The sequence below is a fragment of the Pongo abelii genome, chromosome 21 (assembly GCF_028885655.2).
Source record: "Pongo abelii isolate AG06213 chromosome 21, NHGRI_mPonAbe1-v2.0_pri, whole genome shotgun sequence".
Taxonomy (NCBI): Eukaryota; Metazoa; Chordata; class Mammalia; order Primates; family Hominidae; genus Pongo; species Pongo abelii.
Genome location: NC_072006.2, coordinates 18,774,199 through 18,793,297, shown reverse-complemented (window position 1 = coordinate 18,793,297; position 19,099 = coordinate 18,774,199). Strand labels below are relative to the sequence as shown.

Below are 19,099 nucleotides of genomic sequence, written 5' to 3'. Positions count from 1 at the left end.
ATACTCGATAATTCTACAAACAAAAAAAAGTAACTTAAGAGTGGAGAAACCTGGAAGATAGTATCTAAATCTAGAGATTAATGTTAACATGTATCAGCAACTGGACAATGGTATCCCGGCTTCCTGGAATGATGATGTACTGAGGGACACAATATCACTTGTATAATTTTCATCTGAAAAAAATGCATCACTTGAATCTAATCCATTGACGACCCCAACAGAAAACATTGTTCAACATAGCCAGTTATCTTCAAAAATGACAGGATAACAAAGACAAGACAGAATGAAGAGCTTTATGAGATTAAAGGAGACCAAAGAAGCTTGGCAAATAAACACCACTGATAAACTGAACAATAGACTATATAAAAGGATGTATCCACACAAGCATCATGATTTTGCTTATTGCACTGAGGTTGTGTTACAGAATGTCCTTGTCCTTAGGACACACACATGAAAGTATCTGAGGACAAAAGAGGTCATGTCTGCAATTTGCACTCAAATGACTCAGAATAACCTATAATAGCTTGTACATATAGAAAGAGAAGGAAAAAGCATGAGACAAAAGGTAAAGAGTGGGAGAATCTGAGTGTATACAGGAGCTCTTTATATTACTCTTCCCACTTTTTGTAAGTTTGAAATCACTACAAAGTAATAGGTGCAAAAAATAAAAATTCAAAATACAGCAAAGTTCTGCATCAGGATCACCTGAGATACACAGGCCTGTGTTGTCAGCTAGTTGGGAAGTCATGGAAACACCTCCTAACTTCTCATCCTAGCATACATGTGTAGGGGAAATGGCAAAGCCATCGCGTGATGAAGCTTCAGGCTGGCTGGTTACTAAGAACACATTTCACACTCTGTACTGTTCTTTGAGCAGAGAGAGAATGTGAGGTGGAAGGGACTGGGGCACTGGAGAGGATGCAGGGACAGGGGCTGAGGAGGAAGTGCCCCCACTTCCCCCAGATGGTGTCACCTCACAAGAGATGGCCACTTTCCCCATCTCATTCTACCTGTACCTCCCTTTGCAGTGCAGGGGGTCATTGTTGTTTCCCAGCCCCCTTCTTCTATTTCATCTTGAGTTTTCATCATAAATTCCCATCCTGCACATGCACAACTTCACAAATATTTGGCTATGATTCTGAAACCACGTGAACCACACTGGGTGGGAATAGAAGTGAATTCTCTATTAGGAAGGACTCAACAATTAATGTATAATAAAATGTACGCCAAAAAAGTCTCTACCAGGCCATACCTTTTGAGCAGCCTGTTTTTACAGAGAATAAACACAGGCCTTTGGAAAGGAGCTTTCCTCATCTGGAGGATCCCTTCTAGGGAGTAAGAACTTCCAAGATACCCCAGTTGGAACTCAGGAGACTGAAAAAATCATCATTGTTAGCAAACGTTTAGACAGCCGCTGCCAGCATGAAAGTCACAGGCTTCCTGGAAGCGTGTGCTGTGTCCCAGCACAGAGAAGAGGGGTTTTCCTAGATTCAAGGGGGTGTGCCAGGATTGATGGACAGCTGTCTCCTTTGCTGGAACAAAACTATACATGCATGCCCCCTCTGCCATGTGGCTAGTAGCAACTCTCTCCAGAAAATGCAGCATAAACCCCCCTTGCCTTTGTGCATGGTTATGGGTCTTGCGTGGGCCTTAACAGATGTGACAAGGACAGAGACCTTAACCCTGCAGATGTGAGAGATGGGTCCTCCTGCATCCCTCTTTACCATCATGAAGAAAACCTGATCCAAGCAGACACTGCCCCTTCAGCATGGGTCCCAGGATGAAGACACAAGGCAAGCCAGACCAGATCTGCTAAGCCCCAGCTCATCTGCACACTCCAGAGTGTGACAGGAACGGTTTCTTGCTTTTAGTCCCTAAGATGTTAAGGGTTTTTCCTATGGAACAGAAACTGACTCATACATGGTTTATTCCATTTTCCGCTGTACTCCTTCTCCACTCTCTTCCCAAATGAACTCTTTACTGCCCCCATGACAACCTACATCCCATAAGTAATGAAGCTGCTGGTTGTAAAGAAACAGAAGCTTTAAAAGTTTCCTTTTGGCAAATCCTAAAAGCAGCCCATATATCAGAGATCCAGGACAGCACTGAACTCTTCCCACATATGAAGAAGCAATCCAGGAGGTCTGTGGGGCACAGCATGCTAGCCCTCCACACTGCCCAGGTCCTGGCTCCTGACTGTAAGTCAAGACAGCACCTCAGTGAGAAAAGGGGAGGATCCCAGTTCACCCTGTCAAACAGCACCCTAACCCTAAAGTGACATGCTGAAGAGAGGCAAAGGAGAATACAAACAACCACTGAATGGCTGTTCCTTTAGAGAGCAAAACAGAATAATCACAGAGGCTGGAATCCACTTTTAGCATTCATAATCTGATGCACAAGACAAACAACACAAGTAGGACTGGGGACTCCCAGGTTGGTTGCCCTATTTCTGTTTGATTATTTCTCAGATATTTAGAACTTTCTCTCTCTTTTTTTATACTTTAAGTTGTAGGGTACATGTACACAACGCGCAGGTTTGTTACATATGTATACATGTGCTATGCAGCTTTGCTGCACCCATTAACTCATTGTTTACATTAGGTATTTCTCCTAATGCTATCTCTCCCCCATACCCCCACCCCAGGACAGGCCCCAGTGTGTGTTGTTCTCCACCTGTGTCCTAGTGTTCTCATTGTTCAATTGGCTCTCTGTTGGTCTGTTATTGGTGCATAGAAATTCTTGTGATTTTTGCACATGGATTTTGTATCCTGAGACTTTGCTGAAGTTGCTTCTCACCTTAAGGAAATTTTGGGCTGAGTCGATGGGGTTTTCTAAATATGCAATCATGTCATCTGCAAACAGGGACAATTTGGCTTCCTCTTTTCCTAATTGAATACGCTTTCTTTGTTTCTCTTGCCTGATTGCCCTAGCCAGAACTTCCAACACTATGTTGAATAGGAGTGGTGAGAGAGGGCATCCTTGTCTTGTGCCAGTTTTCAAAGGAAATGCTTCCAATATTTGCCCATTCAGTATGATATTGTCTGTGGGTTTGTCATAAATTGCTCTTATTATTTTGAGATACCTTCCATCCGTACCTACTTTATTGAGACTTTTTAGCATTAAAAGCTGTTGAATTTTGTCAAAGGCCTTTTCTGCATCTATTGAGATAATCATGTGGTTTTTGTCTTTTGTTCTGATTATGTGATGGATTACGTTTATTGATTTGTGCATGTTGAAGCAGCCTTGCATCCCAGGGATGAAGCCAACTTGATCTTGGTGGATAAGCTTTTTGATTTGCTGCTGGATTCAGTTTGCCAGTATTTTATTGAGGAGTTTTGCATTGATGTTCTTCAGGGATATTTGTCTAAAATTGTTTGTGTGTGTGTCTCTACCAGGCTTTGGTATCAGTATGATCCTGACATCATAAAATGAGTTAGGGAGGATTCCCTCTTTTTCTGTTGTTTGGAATAATTTCAGAAGGAATGGTACCAGCTCCTCTTTGTACCGCTGGTAGAATTCGGCTGTGAATGCGTGTGGTCCTGGACATTTTTTGGTTAGTAGGCTATCGATTATTGCCTCAATTTCAGAGCCTGTTATTGGTCTATTCAGCAATTTGACTACTTCCTGGTTTAGTCTTGGAAGGGTGTATGTATCCAGGAATTTATCCATTTCTTCTAGATTTTCTAGTTTATTTGCATAGAGCTGTTTATAGTATTCTCTGATGGTAGTTTGTATTTCTATGGGATCGGTGGTGATATCCCCTTTATCATTTTTTATTGCATCTATTGATTCTTCTCTCTTTCCTTCTTTATTAGTCTTGCTAGTGGTATATCAGTTTTGTTGACCTTTTCAAAAAAAGAACCAGCTTCCGGATTCATTGATTTTTTGGAGGCTTTTTTGTGTCTCTGTCTCCTTCAGTTGTGCTCTGACCTTAGTTACTTCTTGCCTTGTAGCTTTTGAATTCTGGCTTTTGAATTTGTTTGCTCTTCCTTCTCTAGAACAAATTCTAGATTTGGAATTTGTTTGCTCTTGCTTCTCTAGTTCTTTTAATTGTGATGTTAGTGTGTGGATTTTAGATCTTTCCTGCTTTCTCTTGTGAGCATTCAGTGCTATAAATATCACTGAATAGTAGTGATATTTATATCTTGTGAGCATTCAGTGCTATAAATATCACTGAATATAAATATCATCACCACTCTGTAATCTCAAATACCCAGGGACACAAATCACTGCAGGAGGCTACAGGAACATCTTCCTAGGAAAGCCAGGTATTGTCCAAGGTTTCTCCCCATGTGAAAGTCTGAAATATGGCCTCCTGGGAAGGGAAAGACTTGACCATCCCCCAGCCCCACACCTGTAAAGGGTCTGTGCTGAGGAGGATTAGCAAAAGAGGAAGGCCTCTTTGCAGTTGAAATAAGAGGAAGGCATCTGTCTCCTGCTGGTCCCTAGGCAATGGAATGTCTCCCTGTAAAACCCAATTGGATGTTCCATCTACTGAGATAGGAGAAAACTGCCTTAAGGCTGGAGGTGAGACATGCTGGCGGCAATACTGCTCTTTAATGCACCAGATATGTTTACGTATGTGCATATCAAAGCACAGCACATTTTCTCAACTTGTTTATGACACAGAGACATTTGTTCACATGCTTTCCTGTTGACCCTCTCCTGACTATTACCCTATTGTCCTGCCACATCCCCCTCTCCAAGATGGGAGAGATAATGATCAATAAATACTGAGGGAACGGAGAGAGAAGTGCCAGCTCAGGTCTTCCCTATGCTGAGCGCCAGTCCCCTGGGCCCACTTTTCTTTCTCTATACTTTGTTTCCATGTCTCTTTCTTTTCTCAGCCTCTCATCACACCTGATGAGAAATGCCCACAGGTGTGGAATGGATGGCCACCCCTTCATCTGGTGGCCAACGTGGGTGCTATTCTCTAGGGTGAATATATGCTCCAGTGTGGTCATTGAGGACAAGTAGACCAGAGATTCCCGAGTACGTCTACAGTCAGCCTTGAAGTAAGCTTATACGCCCGGAAGAAGCCAGGGTAACAATGGGGCAAACTAAAAGTAAATATGCCTCTTATCTCAGCTCTATTAAAATTCTTGTAAAAAGAGGGGGAGTTAGAGTCTCTACAAAAAATCTAATCACGCTATTTCGAACAATAGAACAATTCTGCCATGGTTTCTAGAACAAGGTACTTTAGATCTAAAAGACTGGGAAAAAATTAGCAAAGATTTAAAACAAGCAAGTAGGGAGGGTAAAATCATTCCACTTATAATACGGAATGATTGGGCCATTATTAAAGTAGCTTTAGAACTGTTTCAAACAGAATTACTAAGCAGAGACACCAAAGGTAGGAGTTTCTAGATAAACTGACCTAAGAATATTGTTGCTAAAGGCAGGAGAAAGCCTTAGACATCAAAGGCAAGGAAAGAAGAACTCGATCAGGTGCTGAAGGTGATCAGATATGAAGGGTGGGGGATTCTTTTTAAACTGACTTAGCAGGATTCTTTCCTAAAACTGGGCACTGCAGCCCTTGCAAGAAAAGGAGCTCCAGGGCTGGGGACTAGGGATGAGGACTGGGGAGAAGAAGGCTCAGAGGAACGTAACTAAGGTTTGGTCAAGGTGAGTCTTGTCAGTGGATCCAGCTCCTCTGACAGGAGGAGAGGACAGGCAGGGCCACAGGAGTGGGCAGGGCTGTCCTGATGACCCCTGGCTCCAGCTCCAGCACTCAGTGATTGAGTTGAACAGGATTCCAAGCAGGAAGAGGGACCACTCTCCAGAGTCACTGCACTTTGCTAAAGGAATTGATATTTAAAGTTACACAAACAGTGACAGGGAAGTCCCAGCAGTGACCCAAACAGGATAAGAAAGTCTGACCACCCAGAGATGTCAAGGAAATGACTCACCTCCTCAGAGTCACCTGTTTTCCTCATGGCCAGGCCTCTGCAGTCTGCAGCCCAGTGAGTCAGATGGATCCCTGGCTGCAGCAGTCAGCAGCCCAAGTTCCTGGAGGCCACCCCTACTCCTCTCCATTCATATGTGGTTCTTCAGTCAGTGAATCTGCACTGACAAATGCTCTTTTTGAAATATAAATGTTAAATTGCACTCCAAAACCATGAATACTGTTCACGTGCTGGTCCCCAAGAGAAAGGATTCTCTTTTTCCCCATGGAGTGCAAAACAATCAGACTTCAGACACAGGGCTCTGCCCTCTCTCGCCTTTCTTAGCCGGGGCTACCAGCAGGCTTCCCCATGAGTATCAGTTTCTTAATGATGTGGAAAAGCCAAATGTGTTCCCAAGGTTAGAAGCATCCACATGTCCTAGCACAACCAAATATGATACCAACATTGGCCCATAGTTTAGAAGCATCCACATGTCGTAGCACAGCCAAATGTGTTACCAACATTGACCCATAGTTTAGAAGCATCCACGTGTCCACCATGTGTGAAGAGAGGGAGAAAAGAAGGAGGGATAGAGTGTGAAAGAGATGAGCTTGAAGCTAGAAAATTTCAGGCACTCCATAAAGGAGGTTCCTGGGCTTCTCATTTGAGAAGCCACCAAATCCTGTGGCTGCTCAGTCCCAGCTCCTACCATAGACCAAAGTGTCAGTTGCTCAAAACCCAGTTGTGCAGAATCTCAACTCTTGGCCAGCTTGTCCTCACCACTTGCACTTTTACGTGATGCTTTCTGTGCTTGGTCATTTATTATGGTATTGTTTAGTGTTCACTTATTATTGGTCATTTATTGCAGAGAACTGCCACTCACCTAATTTCTCATCCTACTAATTCAGATAATCGGATCAGTAGTCACCCATGCAGCATAGGGGAACACAGCTTTCTCTTTTGTCACCTGGCAGAAGGTAAACATGCCCCTCCTGGGCAGCTGGACTCCTCCAGGTTACATGGGTGCTGGAGGCCCAAAGCTTGTTCCTCGGTCCATGGTTGCTATCTGGCCCCCTCCTAGTGTGTCCTTAAAACTGTGGGCTATAGAAATCAGGGAACAAAGTATTCTGTCATTTTTTTAGATGGGGGTTTCACTGTGTTGCACAGGGTGAAATTGAACTTCTAGACTCAAGGAATCTTCCTGACTCACTCTCCTAATTAGCTAGGATTACAGGTGCAGCACCACACCTGGCTACTCCATCATTTTTAACCATGTTGATACATCACTGCTGAAATCTTCTCATCTCTGCTGGTCTGAACTCCCAGACACTATGCTTTAGATAGTAGCCTCTTTCCCCAGATGCATGACAGACACAACATTTGCCTAAGATCATCAAACATCTGGCGGAGATGGCCAGCTACCTCAGCCTGCCACTTGCTATCACTCCGTACTGGATATCACACTTGTACCTCCTCCTAAGAGCAACCTACACTGGTATCTTTCCTACTGGGATTAGAGAGGTTGCTGCTTCAGGACAGCTGACCCTCCCTGCAGTGCATGCCAGCGTCGTGACAGAAGATGACCACTGGTGGTGTCATCACATATGGGGCACAGGTCAGCACTCTGGCCTCCCTCCGTCACACTCCACCCACCAGCATATTCTCACTATTTGGGTTGCCTACATCTCCTTTCCAACGATAAAACAAAAACAAAAACAAAAACAAAAAACAAACAAAAAAAAAAAACAAGAGGATTCCTTGACCTTCAGTTTACCCTCTGTACGGCATGTCTTCCTGAGTCTGGACTCCCAGCTGTCCCAGGAAGGTGGGAGCCACAGAGGAGAACTAACTCTTACCCTTTGGAGATGACCATTCTGCTCACAAACACCTGGTAAGGGACTTCCCTCTCTTTCCCTACTCTGGGAATCTCTCCCCATTTGCTGTCTAATTAGGAGGCATACATGCATCTCTGTTTGAAGGTCTTCCCTCCCTCACCCAGCAGTAAACACTATTGGGACACCTGCTGTATCTGCCAGGCTGCACAGCTATTCTAGGGGTGCTGGATTCACAGAGGGGTGAGATGGTCACCAGGCCTCAGGTAACAAGGTCCCCTGTCCTAATACTGAACATGAGCACCCATGAGTAATATGGTTCTGGCTGCCAAGTTGATGCTGATCCAGTCCCATCCTTGTCTGAGCCCAGGATGACTCTTGGCCAGCTTGTCCTCATCGCTGGCACATTTACATGATGCTTTCTGCGCTTGGTCATTTGTTTATTATAGTACTGTTTAGTGTTCTAAATAGGTTTGGGCTGACACTGGCCAACCCTCACTTCCACCACTCCCAGAAGAGTCGTCTGGGTGTCTTGCTAAGGTCCAGGGTTTCCTGGTGTTTCTGGCCAAGCCTGCCACCTCGCCATAAGGGCATTTGCTACAGAGTCACCTTCAGGCATGGAGGGTGGGGTTGAGAGAACAAAGGGAGCAGCTATCTGTTCAGAGCCTCCTTCCACCCTCCCCACTCCTGGAGTCACTTTCCAGCCTAGGCTCTCAGCATCCCAAGCTGGGGGCTTTGTCAGCCCACAGAGCACCCAATTAACCACATCCTCTCAGTCTCTGGAGAAGAACTCACAATCTTGGCAATGAAGCAACTCGGGTGCCACTGGAAAGCCACACTGAGCAAAGGACGAAGACATACCCGGGCTAGCTCTGCATGACTCCATTCCTGGGAAGCTCAAGAACAGGCAACAAAGGAGTCTACAGGGCTGGATGTGGGCTGCCAGGGTGGGGCGGGCACGAAGGTGAGCTGGAGAGGCAGGAGGATACCGTCTGGGGCAAGGCAGATGTCACAGGTCTGGACAAATTGGTAACACAAGTGTATGCACTTATGAAATCCTTCAGATTGGGCACATACTATTAGGCAGTTTATTGTATGTAAATTCTGCCTCATTTAAGGCAATTTTTAAAATGCCAGGTGAGTCTTCCAACCAATGCACAGAGGAAAGGAGCCCGAAGCATGGCTGCCTAGGAGAGAAGCAAGAGAGGCCTGTGTGTTCCTACATTCATCCCGCGACTGCTGCTCCCTCTCCTGACACCCTCACTGCCTGCCAGGGGTCTCCGTGCACCTTCCACTGGGCCCCACACACAGTTACCAGGAGACTCCAGGTCCTTTCCTTCCCTGCTCACATCCCCTCCAGGAGCTTCCTCTTCCTGGAACAGGCACGCTCAACACCACCTCAGGGCTTTTGCACTGGCTGTTCCCCTCTGCCTGGGGCTTCTTAACCTCTCCAGTCTCATAAAGACCTCCCTGACCAGGGTCCAGTGGTCTCTCTCTAGCCCCTGTTCTATTTCACTTCCAACAGAGTGAGTGTAACTCCCTGATCCTAATTGTTGATCATAACCTACCATCCCCTACACACACTGTGTAGGAATTTACTGTGCAGCCATAACCACCAGCCACATGTGTCAAGGGACACTTGAAATGGGGCCAGTCCAAAATGATTCCTGGGCTAAGTATAAAAAATACACAGGGAATTTCAAAGATTTACAAAACCAAAAAAAAAAAAAAACCACACACATAAATGATCTTATTAATAATTGTTCCCATTAGCTGAAATAATATTGTGGTTGTATTAGGTTAAATAAATACTTTAAACATTACTTTTACCCATTTATTCTCTTCATTTAAAATGTTGCTCATGGGTTCATGTCACATCTCTGTGGGCAGCAGCTCTGCAATGTCACCTCTATGACTCATCAACCAGGTTCTGTCTTCAAGCCCTAGACCTTCTGGCATGGGGAGTAGCTGGTGATAAGTTTGTTTATTGAATAATGAGTTATGAAACCCGAGGGGTCCTGAGTCCCAGCCTGTTTGTTATGAAAACAGAATCCAATGACCTTTTCCAAAAAGGTTAATTCCCTTAAATTTGGCAAAGAAATTCTCCATATTAGGGTGTGGATAGGGTCTTCTGGAACCTTCTGAAATAAACTCTCTGCTCCAGAGATTTGGAGACCGTGACCAAGTGCTCCTGGATGCCTCTGATATCTGAAGACCCTGGGAGGCCAAACCCTGTATTTTTCCCTTTTCTGAGCAAACAGGAAGTCACATTGCTTTCACATTCAAAGGACCAGTGTCACCTCTGTGGAGACCCGGTGACTGAAGCTTGGAAGCACTGGGGAAGAGAGGCATGGCTCGGGGAGGCTGCAGTGTGGAAAGGAGTGGGGAGGAGGGGGAGATGGAGGAGGAGGCCTGGGAGGGGCAGGGGGAACTGAGGCAGGGAGGGAGCTTGTGTTGGCAGAGGAGTGAAAGGAGAGATGGAGAAAGAGGGGATGGGCAGAAAGAGGAGGAGGAGTCAGGGACGGGGCATGGAGGTGGGTGAGGCTGTGCTGCCAATGCAGGATAAATGCACAGCTGCCTGCTGGTCTGGGCTCCCCGTCTCAGGCTCTCACCCTCCTCTCCTGCAGCTCCAGCTCTGTGCTCTGCCTCTGAGGAGACCATGGCCTGGCCCCTGTGTACCCTGCTGCTCCTGCTGGCTGCCCTGGCTGGGGCCCTGGCCTGGAGCCCCAAGGAGGAGGATAGGATAATCCTGGGTCGCATCTATGACGCAGACCTCAATGATGAGTGGGTACAGCGTGCCCTTCACTTTGCCATCAGTGAGTACAACAAGGCGACCGAAGATGAGTACTACAGATGCCCGCTGCGGGTACTGAGAGCCAGGCAGCAGGTGGGTGCTGCCTCCACCCGAGGGGTCCTGAGTCTGTTTGTTGCCCGACCCCCAAGATCATTCCCAGCAAATCAACACTGACACATTCATGATGTAGTGCTCAGATTCATTCAGATTTCCCTGACTCTCCGCTGATGGCCTTCATGCCTAAGCATGCTCCCGGGCCATATACTGCAGCCACTGTCTGTCCTCTCAGCTTCCTTTAACCTGCAGCAGCCACTGTGTCTGTACCATGACCGTGGCATTTCCCAGAGTCCAGCAGGTGTGGATGGAGACTGTGCTGACTCTGGGTGGGCTTGATGCTGCTCAGGATGAGATCCAGGCCCTGAGGCTCATCCTCCTCCCTGATTCCCATCCACAGGGGCCACACAGGAACCTGGCTCCCTGTTCTGTAGAGCCCTGCTTCCCTCCCCAAGTCATGCCGTTGGGCACAGCCCCTTAGGGCTAGTGGCCTTCTCACTCAGGCGGGCTGACCACCCCCTACAGCCCAGGGCGGCTGAGTCCCTGCTGGGATGGAACACACCTGATCCTTCCTCTAACAGCTGATGCAGAGTTAGACCTCAGCAAGATGAGGACAGCAATCCCACAGCAGAGCTGAGGAGGGTGTCAGGTCAGGAGGGAGCTTCAGCAGGGCTACTGGGCCCAGCTTGACCTGCATCCCATGGCAGAGCAGCAAACAGTGAGACAGCCTTTAGAGCTCCTCCACCTTCTCCTGGAAATTCAAAGGAATCTCCATCAGCCCCATTTCTCCTCCTGTAGCTGTCAGCTGGGGCTCTCTCCCTGCATACGAGGCACACTCCCTGGTGCCGTGGTCCCCACTGGCCTGCATCTCCCACTCAAGCAGGACAGTAACTTGGAGTGAAGCACAGGGCATTGCAGACCATCAGGCCTGGAAGCCTATTTTATACATGGGTAAACTGATACTTGAGGGATCTCAGTAGTTCCTCACATTTCCAAAGATTCCCTCATCCCAGGTTTCTCCACAGCTCTGCCACGTTGTGTCTGGGAGAGGCCCTGTGCAGGGAAAGGGTTCAATTCTACTCTGCAATTGTAAGACACACAGGTGTGCTGCTGACTTGAGAAATGTATCTTGAATCTCACACTTGAAATGGTGGCATCTGGGAGGCCCCATTGACCCAAAATATCTGTGTGTGTGAAGCATCTGATTTCCTACTCTAAGTGAAGTAATAAATCTAGGTTAAATGGAGGGAATGAGATTTTTGGAAGTTAGCTGAAATTTTGTCATCAGAGAGACTTCCTAGTAAAGATTCAGTGTTCCCTCACCCCTGAGCCACAGGTAGCAGAATTCAATGAATTATTTTACCCAGCACACAGAAAACAATGTTTAAGGGTGAGCATGAGGCTCAGCACCCTGCCAGATCACAGGAAGACGGGGCTTGTGTGCCTTGTGGTGACATGTGGACAGCTCGTGAAGCCCTTAAGCAAGTCCAGTGACTCAGCCACAGTGAAGTGCCTCTGAGTGCATGAAACTGATGGAGAGTGCTGTCCGTGTGTCCTGTTTTCTCATGTGTGTAGATCGTGGCCGGGACAAATTATTTCTTCGACATAGAGGTGGGCCGAAACATATATACCAAGTCCCAGCACAACTTGGACACTTGTGCCTTCCATGAACAGCCAGAACTGCAGAAGGTACATTCCTGATGTGGGTCCTGGGCCACTCATGCACTGCAGAGGGGTGCATATGTGTCAGCCTCTGCCCTACACATGTTTGGAGGGTGTGTGTGTGTGCAGGTGGGTATGTGGGGAGCCATGTATGCATGGATGTGTACGTGTTCATGTAGTTGTGGGAGGGTGTCCATGTAGGTGGGTGTGTGGAAAGGTGAACATGTATACACACATGTGCCATTGTGTGCTGGGAGATCTATGGGAGCATGTGTGCCTGTGTGTGGGTGTGTGTGGGGAGTATGGGGCTTTGTACATAGATTCATGGGGATGAGGAGTCCAAGTGAGTTTACGTAGTTGTCTATGTATGTCCTTCCGTGGTGAGGGAGGGGGTCAATGTGTTTGATTTGCTAGGAAGGCTTTAGCTTGGGAATGGTTACTAGAAGGTCAACTCTGCCTGCTTTGGGGTGTTGCCTGTTGGACGGGAAGAAGCAGCTGTGGGGCTATGTGCTGGGCAGGGAGAAAGGGCTCTGTCTAAACCCAAGGCTCAGGCACCTGCATGCAGCCACAACCTCGAGGATCACATTAGTGGGACCTAGAGGCCTGTTAGCTGGGAAGCCCTGGACCTGCGCCACTCACCCAACACCAGCCTCTCCAAGTACCTGCTGGTTCTTGTGAAGTCTCCACTCGGGGAGAGCCGCACTCTCCTTGTTGCCCTTTCCTCATGCCCCAGCTCTTTGAGGGGGAGCTGCCCTGACCTGGGCTCTTCCCTCTGGCCCCTCTTAGTGCTGGCCTGAGTGCTGGAGGTGGAAGGAGCTGGGGGAAGTGAGCCACCTCCCCATGACCTGAACCCTTGTGGCTCCCAAGGCCTTGCACAGGCTACTCCTCACAGTGTTGTGCTGGGACAGGACCCTGCAGGCTGGGGTGGGGGCCCAGTGACACCTGGTAGCTTGGAGCCTTGGGAGGGGCAATGGAACTGTCACTATTTATTCTAGTTCAGTGCTCTGGGACTCAGCAGGGGTGGGTGAGGGCCCAGTGTCTCACCTCCATCCTCCTCACCCAGGCTCTGACATTTCATGCCTGGGCATCTTCCCCTTTAACTGTAACCCACAGTGATTGGTGTTCTCTCTTCCCTTTCACAGAAACAGTTGTGTTCTTTCACGATCTATGAAGTTTCCTGGAATAAAAGAAGGTCCCTGGTGAAATCCAGGTGTCAAGAAGCATAGGGATCTGTGCCAGGCCATTTGCACGGGCCACTTCCAACTCCTACACCCTGTAGTGCTCCCACCCATGCACTGGTGGCCCCCACCCTGCGGGAGGCCTCCCCATGCACCTGTGCCGGGAGACTGACAGAGAAGGCCCCAGGAGGCCTTTGTTGTTCAGCAGTGGGCTCTGCCCTTGCTCCTTCCTTCTTGCTTCTCATAGCCCTGGTACATGGTACACACACCCCCACATCCTGCAATTAAACAGTAGCATCGCCTCTCTCTCAGTTCTTGGCTGTCTGTGGATGTGCACACTGGCAGGGTTTCTGCAGTTCCTTTATGAAGCCTCCTTATTCTGCTGCTGTGGAGATCAGAGGAGTATCTGGGAGTTGACGCCACAGCAAGGCCACCAGGGGAGCTGCTGCCACTTTCGGAGACCTGAGCTTCAGAACAGGGAGACAGCAGCCAGGGGCTGGGAACCCAGGCCTTCAGCTGCAGCAGCCCCTATTGAGGTGATCAGGGAGAGGAAGGGGCCCAGGCAGCTGCCCCAGAAGCTGGGTTGCTGCTTTGGTCTGAGGTCCTTGTCCGACCAGGAGGAGGGAGCTGGCTGTGTCCACAGGCAGGGGCCAGGCCTCGGTGGAGCTCGCCAGGCTGTAGATTCCATCTGTGCTTGCAGAGTGGAGCAGAGTCCAGGGATTGAGCTGCTCTCATGAAATCCCCTAGACACTAAATAGATAGCGATCGACGTGTAGTTCTTTCCACAGGAGACTTTAGGCCCCTACATGGAAACAAAGTCCAAAAGTGTGTGTGTGTGTGTGTGTGTGTGTGTGTGTAACTGATTGGGAAAAATGCCACCCAAACCAAAGATGGGCAAGATCACCCAGAGGAAGCAGCACCTTCTGTCATCCATCCTGGGAGGGTGTGCCCCAGGATGGGAGGTTGTCTCTTACGCTACGAAGCTGTGCCCTAGAAGAGTTTTACACTTTTTCATCCAGACACCCTTTCGCTGGACTTGGATTTAAAACGAGCACTCAGGTCAGGCTTCCTGACAGGGATGGAGAAGCTAAAACAAAAATGGATGTGACATGCACTGGACACTCGATTTTTTCACAAAGTATATTTTAGTTAATAAATATCATCACCTTAGTGTCAAAACCATTCTGTAGAATAGTGGGTAGTTGCGCTGCAAACAAGAGGATACAGTCCTAAGACCCCGCCCATTGCACCGCCTTTCCCATTGCCATTTCAGGGCAGAGGGGTGCAGCCCTCAGGGCAGTACCACTGGGAAGGGTTCTCAGCTGTCTTCCATGCCTAGAGCTGTGTTGACGAAGGGTGGCTGCCATGAACACCGAGGGGGAAATGACAAAGGGGAAACTGCCCAAACAGCCCTGAGGCCAGCACCCCATGTGCCGCACATAGAAAGCCAGGAGGAGCATGGTTTGTTAGGGAGAGTGGGGAGCACCTGCTTCATTTCCCCTCCACCCCCACGGGATTTAACCAAGGTTTTGGGTTGAAGAAAGTGAAGCAGCGCCCAGGGGGCCATGAGCTGAGGAGTTTTGAGTTTGGGCCTTACCCGGTGTCGGGGGTTCAGGGGGTGCACACACTGATTTAGGCTTCTGTTGGAAGAGAGGGGCTGAGAGCAGAGCAGCATGTGCCCAGGAATCGTGGTCAGGAGCGCAGTCTTCCCTGCATGGAGATCCTCATGTTTCTCTACCTGGTGCAGGGTGTGTCTTGACATAAGCAACCACCATCCAAGGACACAAGGAACAGGTGATTTTGTGTCAACCAGTAACTTTTCTGACAACTCTCTTCCTGGGGAAGTGGAGGGGGAAGTCTGGCTCTGTAGAGGGCTCCCTCCACCATCTCCCTGTGTGTCTGTTCCCTAGGAGGGGAGCAGGGGACAGGGAAGCTTAAAGGTGAGCATGTGGGTCTTCGTCTTCTGGACCAAGCTGAGAGTCTGGGCTCTCTCTGGAAGCTACCAGGTTTTGGGAGTAAAAAAGCCTCCTAGGGGTCATGTTTTGGAAATATTGCACCCCTTCTAAGAGTTCCTTTAGCAAAAGTAATGTCACACATTCTTGCTAAAAGAGTAAAAACTACAGAGGTTAGAAACTCCACCTTCAGCCTAGACAAATCACTCTGGAAGGAGAGATAAGTCCATTGGAGGCCTGGGAAGTAGGAATCAGTGCGGTCATTCCTTGGGCAGGTGGATTCTCAGCACTATGACCACAAGCAACCCAGGTTCCATGAGGTCTAAGGCTTACATAATACAGACGGTTATCTGCATGAAAAATAGCACAATATAACCAAACAGAAACTAAGCACAAAAGTTAGTGTTTATTTAGGAAGAGGAAATAAGTCACAACAAATTAGTCACTTTAAAATCCTGAAAAATACTACAATCATCCCAAATTCTGGAAAATAATATACATCTTAGTGCGTTCAGTCACTAAAACAGATTTTGCAGTCAACAGACTCAGGATTATGGGCTTGTAGCAAAAAGGGAATAAATTCACATCAAGAAACCTGGGATGACTCTAAAAACAAAGCAAAGACGTTATTATAAGACTATGGGGAGGGATTTTTAAGGCTGTAGTGATGGACTCACAGCATAGCAGTCGTTAGTGTAAAGCAGCCAGTGTCAAGTCTGGTCTGCAAAGTGGACCTAGGTCCTGTGTCTCTAGAACCTATAAAGTCCAGCCAGATGTGGAATATTCCATCCAGAAACCCCTTCTCTGTAGCTCTGTGCTTCTGTGTAAAGCTGGATATAGATCCTCCAGGCAGTGGGATATTCTTCTTACTGATAAGCAAAGTTCCTGACAGCCCGTGATGCTAGAGAACAAGGTCTTCCATTGAGTCAGAAAGCAGTCATCAGCCAAGGAAGAGGCTGTTTGACATGTCAAACCTGCAGCTTGAGAAAAACATTGTTTCCAGTTCATGATGCCACCGACTTTGACCCCATCAGTCAATCCATTCACACTGCAGATGAAAGGGCAGATTTGCCCTTCCTAAATTTGTGTTCTTTTTACTTGCTAACATAACATTTGTATTAATTAACTACTTGACACAACAGTGTAACAAGTTATTTCTATGTTTTCATACTCAACTATTGAGTCACTATTTGCTTCATCACAAGACATTGATTTTATAATAGAATTTAATTTAAATATAGCAGAAAGATAAACCACTAATCACATTCCACTAGGTTTAATCACTTTAAAGTTCTGATAAATACTACAATCCTCTAAAATTATGAAATACTACAGTCAATCCTAGTTGTGAAAATCATGGTTTATAACATTGTCTTTCTGCTTCAAAACTCACATTGGTAATATTTTGCAAATTTGTCTGATTCTTGTCTAATTTGGAAAAGCTTCCAGTTTTATTTTATGTGAGCGCTAAGATTTTAGTATTTTCTAAATTTTCTTGGCTTAAGATTGATGATCTTAAAGACTCTATTGACACTGCTCACTAAACATAGCCATTTTAAAACTCTCACTCTTGCAGTGGGCTTCAAAATTGGGCAAATGTATAATTATATACTATATCGATTACCTTATGAATGTGCAGAAAGAGTTTGTTCTGAAAGAAGTAGTTCTTCAAGCCATTTAGTGTTGGTCAAAGTTTTACGCCTGTGTTGTCTGGAGCTGTGAGATTTCATCAGGATAAGAGGAGGATGGAGGCCAAGTCTGATCCACTGGGTTTGTGTCACCTCACAGGCATGCATCCTTGCTGTGAGTAGTTCACTACACAGGTCTGTACCCTACAAATGTGAAAATCAAGAAATTCTATCTCATTAAATTCCCACAAAAAATAAAACAATTTGGGTCTCACTTGGGTAAAATGAAAAACAAAATAACATAAAATAAAAACAAATTGCATGGTACACTAACTATTGTACATACCATATTAGTGAGTACATTTTCAGAAAGATAACACTTTCATTTTTGACTAGGTGTCAAAAAGAACCCAATCTTTTGGGGCCGATTTTCAGCCTTCTTAAAGACAATAAATTCCGAACAAAATTTCCTACCCCATTAAACTGAGCTTCATACGAAAGTAGAAAAAATAAATCTTTTCCAAACAAGCAGTCACTGAGAAAATGTGTTACCACTAGACTAGCTTTACAAGAGATGCTTAAGGAAGTTCTAAACATGAAAATAAGAGAATAATACCTACTTTTGCAAAAATACAGTTAAATACATAGCTCAGAGACAGTATATAGCAACAACACAATAGATACTATAAGGAAACCAGCTGTCACCTTCATGGTAGGATCAAAAACTCACATATAAATATTAACCTTGGCCGGGCACAGTGGCTCACGCCTCTAACCTCAGCACTTTGAGTGGCTGAGGCAGGCAGATCACAAGGTCAAGTGTTTGAGACCAGCCTGGCCAGCATGTGGAAACCCAGTCTCTACTAAAAATACAAAAAAATTAGCTGGGCATGGTGGTGCACGCCTGTAATCCCAGCTACTTGGGAGGCTGAGGCAGGAAAATCACTTGAACCCAGGAGGTAGAAGTTGCAGTAAGCCGAGATCGTGCCATTGTACTCCAGCCTAGATGATAGAGCAAGATTCTGTCTTAAACAAACAAACAAAAAGAGAAATATATTAACTTTGACTATAAACAGCCTAAATGCCCCACTTAAAAGGCACAGATTACAAGTTGTATTTAAAAATCCTGACCCATCCATCTGCTGTCTTCAAAAACATCCATCTCACGCATAATGACACCCATAGTCTCAATATAAAGGGTTGGAGGGAGATCTATCACACAAATAGAAAACAAAAAAGGGAGAGGTTTGCTATTTTTACATCAGATGAAACAGACTTTAAACCCAAAACAGCAATTTAAAGAGTACAAAGGAGGGCATTACATGATGAGAAAGGGTTCAATTAAATGAGAAGACTTAATTATTCTTAAACATATATGCACCCAACATTGCAGCCCCCAGATTCATAAGCAAGTATGCCCAGGCCTACAAAGATAATTAGCCACAGAATAATAATGGGATACTTCAACATCCCACTGGCAGTGTTAGATAGATCATCGATGTAGAAAACTAACAAAGAAATTCTGGATTTAAAATTGATACTTGATCAATTAGACCTAATAGACATGTACAGAATACTCCACCCATCAAACAGAGAACATACATTCTCCTCATGGGACCACAGTGCATACTCTAAGACAGACCACATGCTCAGCCATAAAACAAGTCTCAATAAATGAAAATAAGAAAATCATACTAACTGTACTCTCAGACCACAGTGGAATAAAAATAGAAATCAATACCAATAAGACAAAATGAAATAAAAATAGAAATCCATATCGAAGAGAGTTGCTGAAGCCACAATATTTCCTGACTAATAGGAACTATGGCCAGGAACTGCTTTGCAGACTTGGACTTGTGTGTGGGTGTCATTTCTCGGTGCCCTAGCCTACCCCCTTTGTCAGTTGGGAGGTGTGTCCCAGCAGTTTTGAGCTGCTGGTCTGATTGGGGAGTGTGGGCCACAGCTCCCTTATCTTGCAAATAACTTGGCAAAGCAACAACCCCCCTCAAGTCCAAGCCTCGGCATATTTCCCAGCATTCAACACTTCCACTTGCCTGAAGTAAGGGCCTGGCACCCCTCCCATGCAAAGACCTTGTTGCAGCAGCCATTTCTCC

The 19,099-nt window shown here is 46.4% G+C and overlaps 1 protein-coding gene and 1 long non-coding RNA gene across 2 annotated transcripts in view; one reads left to right on the top strand and one right to left on the bottom strand.

Annotated features, from left to right (window-relative positions):
* Positions 1-6,110, bottom strand: part of LOC134760785 (uncharacterized) — a 51,383-nt gene extending 45,273 nt beyond the window's left edge. The window contains exon 1 of the long non-coding RNA XR_010138759.1: positions 5,910-6,110. This is a non-coding gene — a long non-coding RNA (uncharacterized LOC134760785). The remainder of the gene's footprint in view (positions 1-5,909) is intronic.
* Positions 6,111-10,376: 4,266 nt separating this feature from the next.
* On the top strand, positions 10,377-13,546 carry LOC100451744 (cystatin-SA-like). The gene is made up of 3 exons (XM_054542378.1): positions 10,377-10,604; positions 12,141-12,254; positions 13,370-13,546. The coding sequence occupies exons 1-3, from the start codon at positions 10,377-10,379 to the stop codon at positions 13,451-13,453; spliced, it is 426 nt and encodes a 141-aa protein (XP_054398353.1). The 3' UTR covers positions 13,454-13,546.
* Positions 13,547-19,099: the final 5,553 nt, after the last annotated feature.